Raw genomic sequence first — 6,000 nt, forward strand, 5'->3', positions numbered from 1 at the left:
TGCCATTCTAAGACCTTTGAATGCCATTCTGACATTCTCCCACTTCTTCAAAAGATCTTTAATAGCATATGTTGGCATGATCCTTTTTCGTTTTCTTCTTTTTCAGAAGAAAACACATCTTGCTGAATTTCTTGGTATTCTTCATTTAAGTGTTTTTGGAGTTCTTCTGTTGTCAGATCAGTTTCAGATTCCATTATGAGCTCTTTGATGTCATCTTTATTCACTTCCAATTCCAGATCTCTAGCAATTGTCACAATTTCATCCATAATTTCAGGGGCATCATCTCCATTGCCCTGAATGTAGGAGGGATACAGCTTTCGCCAAGCAGAATTCAACTGTTGTTGAGTGACTTCTGACCATGACTTTTGAATGAGCCGTACAGCTTCAAGAATATCAAATTTTTCTTTCCAAAATGTTTTTAATGTCATCGTTGAGGAGAACTGGCACGCTTCAAAAACACTGATGAAACAGTGCTCGAATGTAAAATTTTTTGAAACCTGCAATAACCTCTTGATCCATTGGTTGAATCAACAAAGTGGTATTCGGAGGTAGAAACTGAACTGTCAGCCAGGGAAAGTCTTTCAGCAAATTATCGGTGTCCTGGTGCATTGTCCAATAGCAACAGTGCTTTCAATGGCAATTCATTGGTCCGAAGGTAATCCTTGATACTTGAGCACAAACTTCAAACAGCCATTCTTTGAAAAGAGCCTGTGTGACTCATGCCCTTTTATTCGATCTCCACATCACTAACAGTCTTTCTTTCTTTAATTATGGAAATTTTTTTTGAATTCTCTAGGATTCTCAGAGTGATAGACAAGTGGGATAAGCTTCATATCACTGCTAGCATTAGCTCCCAAAAGTAATGTCAATTGTTTGTTATGGGTTTATGCCCAGGAATATTTTTTATTCTTTCATGATGTAGGTACGGTTTCGCTCCAGTGTGAAGATGGTTGAATTAAAAAAATTTTTCTAACTAAAGTAATTTTGAAAAGAAAAAATGTAATTGAATGTGACAAATTTTCATAAGTTATATAGATAAAAAAAATAATGAAAATTCCACATATTCTTGTAAAAGTGAAATACCAGTAAAATTATGATAACATATTGGCAAAGACATAGTTATAAAGAACTTTAAGAAATGTTGTTACCACAACTTAGACGGAACAGTGGATGATATGCTGTACAAGGAGGCTGAAGAAAATGATGATAAAAGTTCTGATGTAGATGAAACTGATGAAGTATTGTTTCGATGACTTTCAAATTTTTTGTTGCAAATAAAATTAATAATAAAAGGTCAGCTTATATTTGGGCCTCTATGGTAAATTATTTAAATTTTTGTATTTATTATTATATACATTCAATTTTTTTTCTTCAGTTTTATTTTTATACTTGTTAAAATGAAATAATAGGTTGTCTTGTGTTTTCCAAGACAACCTATTATTTCATTTTCATGATAGCTCCATTTTTTCTTTGATTTTGTATTCAGTTCATGAAGATGAGTGTTAATTAAAAACATCTATGCTATACTTCTTTATAATTATTTACTCCAAATAAAGTAAATTTGACATATTTTAAGATATATTTGAAAGTCAGTGCTAATAGACTTTTTTTCATTTGCCATAAATCATATTTTACATTTATTTTAAGTTATAAGATTAAATAATTAAATTTGTTAATGTTGGCAATCAGCCATAGCAATTTTTATCAAATAAGAAATATGAAAATAAAATAATAATAATAAATTTGTTATTATATAACTTTTTTTTATTTAAGGATAATGAAGAATTGATGGATCAGATTTTAGACAGTTCTCCAATATCTCTCACGCCAAAAATTGTAACAAGATCTAGAACAAGAAAGGGTATCAGAAATTTTTTATATGGTTATAAAACTTTTTTCAATATGTAAGTTGTAACTTGTATATAATAAATCACACCATCTATGCTTTTTCCAGCAGCAATACTTTAATATATGAATGTTTTCAGCCTAAATGTGGCTGAAAACATTCATATATTAAAGTTTTGCTGCTAGAAAAACTGTGGATGGTGTGATTTATTATATATTATTATAAAATCAGCTTGATAAATGTTGTTTTCAAATTATTAATATATCCACTAACACCTTAAGATATTATCTTTAAACAAGTGAAATATTAGCACTCATTAATAATTCAATATTTCATTCCATCAATGAATCATTATAGTGTAATAATAATGTAACTATTAGGTCAGTCCATAAGTTCGTGAGTATTTTATGATCTTGTTTTGCTGTTAAAAATGCCAGTCTAATGTGATACTTTTTACACTGAAGTGTTAAATTGAATCTCATTCATATAATACTGTTCAGAATTGGGAACATTTCAGTTGTTTATTTTCGTTAAAATGGAAGTAACAGATGAATATAAGAGACGTGTTTTATACTTTTTATTTTTAAGTGATGAAAATGCTACAANGCCCCACACATAACCCCCAACCTGGAGGACCTATGTTATAATATTTATTGAAATTTCTTTATATTTATAACTTTTTTGTCAAATCTTACATTTTAATTAATATGGGCATTATAAATAATGCCCATATTAATTAGTTGGTCTATAACATATATATATATAAAGTACAAAAAATACAAAGTAGAATTACATTAATTAAAATACATTTTCCCTCATATATTTTTTCTTATAGTTTAAAAAATACACTTAAATACTGTTTTAAAAACTATATTTTATGTACAGTAATACCTTGATTTTTGTTGACTTTGGTTATTGTCTGTTTCGGATTTCGCAGATTTTTTTTGCAAAAACTTTGTCTCAGTTTTCGTCAGTTGCCTTGGATGTCATCAACGTGCTCACATGATCTTGCTATTAATTTTGTGAAATCACATGTGTTCCTGCTCAGTGAGGCATTGTTTCTCGTTGTGTGAGCATTATCCCCCACATCTAGCCAAACAATGGATGTATTCAAAATAGCATACAGCCAGCACCTCTCAGCACCTTAGTTTGCAATCTAAGATAACTTCCAGTTTCTGTCAGTGTACTTCTAGCAAACTGCAAGCTTCTTTTTCAGTGCTCAATACACCAGCAAACAAGATGGCAGCTGCCGCAAGGCTCGTAAGAGCTCTATTTTGCATTGACAATTTTGTACTTCTAGCAAACTGCAAGCTTCTTTTTCAGTGCTCAATACACTAGCAAACAAGATGGCAGCTGCCGCAAGGCTCGTAAGAGCTCTATTTTGCATTGACAATTTTGAATTTAATTTATTTGTTGATGAATAAACCCTGAATAAATTAATATTTAGTTAGTGCATTAATAGAATATTTTAATATACTAGTACATTTACATAAGATATCACAATTTTTTTAGTTGTTAAGGTATAATCTTACAATTGATTTAATTATTTAAAACTTCTATTAAAATTGAAAAAATGTTTATCCCTATTTCAGTTTTCAGAATATTCATTTTTCATTAATAATTTTTCATTAAATAAGTTCAAAAATAAATTTAACGTAATATGGAAGTCTACATCATTGGCCATTTTTATTGTTTTTCTCTCCCAAAATTGGCAGTCAGCATTTGTGTTCTCTAGAAAATGCCAGCGGTTATTGCTTCATTTCCAGCAGCATCTCACTGGATTGATACTGGATTTTGAATATGCCTAATTTCATTGTTCTCCTTTCCTTTTAGCTCTATCATGGGAAATCCGCATTAAATGTTCATATATTATTTACATCAGTCTTTTATATTTATTTTATATTAATTTCTTATTGTTTTTAGTATTAAACACTAAATTTATTCTCTATAAAATGTGTTTTGGTATGTATTTTGGAGTGTCTAGAACAAATTAATTGGATTTACATTGATTCATATGGAAGTAATTGCCTCAGTTTTCAATGGTTTTGGATTTCACTGATTGTTTTCGGATGGATTATCAATGAAAACTGAACACTGTATCTGTAATAGTAAACATTTAAAAGGTCAACTTAGCTTAATCTCATTAGTCTATTACAGTAATGTTATTACTATATGGATGAAAATTGCAGAAAAAGTTGTGTAGCTCTTTTTCAAGAAATGTTGCATTTCTGTTGCTTTATATGCTTTTGTGCAGGTAAATAAATAAGGCTAAATACAACTTTTTGTTGGATTGACAGAAGAACAATGTCTTTTCTGTATCAATGTTGCATTTCTGATGCTTCAAACAATGATGATGATTGTCTATGGAAAGATGTGAATATCAAATTCAATGTTAATTCAGAAGACTTTTAACATTGATAGTGAAGAGGCTTTGATGCCACAGAAGACAGTGGTATTTATTGCTCAGTAACTTACTTTACTATGCAGTAAATACTGAACTAATTAATGCCAACAGAATTAGTTCTGTTTACATAAATTTGTCTATTTTTCAAAACAAAATTCTATATATGAGCAAGTAGAAATTAAGGAGCATGTTAGATTTGATGGCATCTTATATTCAAGTATATATGACATATTTTTTTAAGTAATATTGATTAGTTTTTACAAGATGCCTTTCCTTTATCTGAGATATTTATAAGTTACTTTTATAATTTAGTATTTATTGTATAGGAAAGTGTATCAAATCTGAAGGTTTCTTTCTTCATTTTATATTTTTAATATTGGATTATCGTATTTTTTCTATTATTAAACTATTCTATTGCACTGTACATATAGATACGTGTTTGTTTGTTTTTTTATTTTCAAATGTGCTTACGAGAAACTAGTTGAAGCGGAGCGGCTTCTATGAGGCTTACAGAATTGTTTTTGTTCTCAAAATCCAGATACAGTAGAGCATTATCCGACCCCTGATCAACTGTCACATTGGTTAACCGACTGCATTCTAGTCGGCAAATTCAAATGTCCGCTAGTGATGTGGCCCTACAGTATTTGGCTATGTATAAAATTTAAGAAAAATATTATTTTTCTTAAATTTTTGCGTGTTTTAACTGGCAACATTGGCTCGACCATGAAAGGGAGGCCAGTATTTAAATGAGGCTTAATTTTCTAATTATGAGTGGTCGTTTGTTTTGTGAGCAATAAAATAATTTATAATGATACAATAGTGACAATTATTATTTTTAAAAAATTTTGTTAGGCTTAACATCGATGAAAGTTCAACGCGAAGTATGTTAATAGTGATATACTAATATATGTTAATATACTAAATACATGGGATATACTAATATACTATCCTAATAATGTATTTTTTCATACTTTTTGGTTATCCATTTTTTCAGTTATCCAACCAACCCCAGTCCCCATTTGAGTCGGATAATCGATGCTCTACTGTAGATCAATCTGATTAAACTTTGCCATTTTCCATTAATTGCAATGTGGAATGCAATAAAAAATTGGGATCCATGACTTCATTTTTGAGATATACGGACATTTCACAAGCATGTGTGACAAAGCAATATCACATGAATCATGCGACAAAGTCACACAATTCATGCAATATTGCTTTGTGACACATGCTTTGCGATATTTCATAATCACTAGTATGTCTTGTACAGGCTCATAGAATCTAGTTTGTTCTCAAAATTTAATGGATCGATTTTGATAAAACTCTGCCATTTTACATTAATTGCAACAAGGAATCCAGAAATGTAATGTGGGTCCATTTAAATGTAAAAAATCCAGCAATGAATCACTTAACTTTCCTGGCAACATTTAAAATTCTGGTAGCACTATTTGTTACAATATTTTATTTTAAAAAAACTGTTTACATTTTTAACTATTATAAAATGGCAAAAAACTTAAGTTTGAGGGTAGGAATGGATTTTATAAAAAATTATAAATGCTAATAAAGAGTAAAATTGCCATTAAGTCTGGCCCTACTAGAGATATGACACTTGACCCCTCTACTCCCACACCATTGATCTTAAACTACCAAAATTTAACAGCATGAATCTTTCTAATATACAAACCTTCCTGCAAAATTTCAGAAATTTTCGAAAGCACAGGAGTTATTAAGATTCAAAGAGGGTGAACAA

The 6,000-nt window shown here is 29.8% G+C and overlaps 1 protein-coding gene across 3 annotated transcripts in view; it reads left to right on the top strand.

Annotated features, from left to right (window-relative positions):
• Positions 1 to 6,000, top strand: part of LOC111632198 (condensin complex subunit 3-like) — a 73,020-nt gene that overhangs the window by 54,798 nt on the left and 12,222 nt on the right. For all 3 annotated transcript variants that reach the window (XM_023376574.1, XM_023376573.1, XM_023376575.1), the window contains exon 18: positions 1,774 to 1,861. In XM_023376574.1, the coding sequence (XP_023232342.1) occupies positions 1,774 to 1,861 (88 nt within the window). The remainder of the gene's footprint in view (positions 1 to 1,773; positions 1,862 to 6,000) is intronic.

The sequence above is a fragment of the Centruroides sculpturatus genome, unplaced genomic scaffold, assembly GCF_000671375.1.
Source record: "Centruroides sculpturatus isolate CEXI.00-Female unplaced genomic scaffold, Cexi_2.0 scaffold631, whole genome shotgun sequence".
NCBI lineage: Eukaryota > Metazoa > Arthropoda > Arachnida > Scorpiones > Buthidae > Centruroides > Centruroides sculpturatus.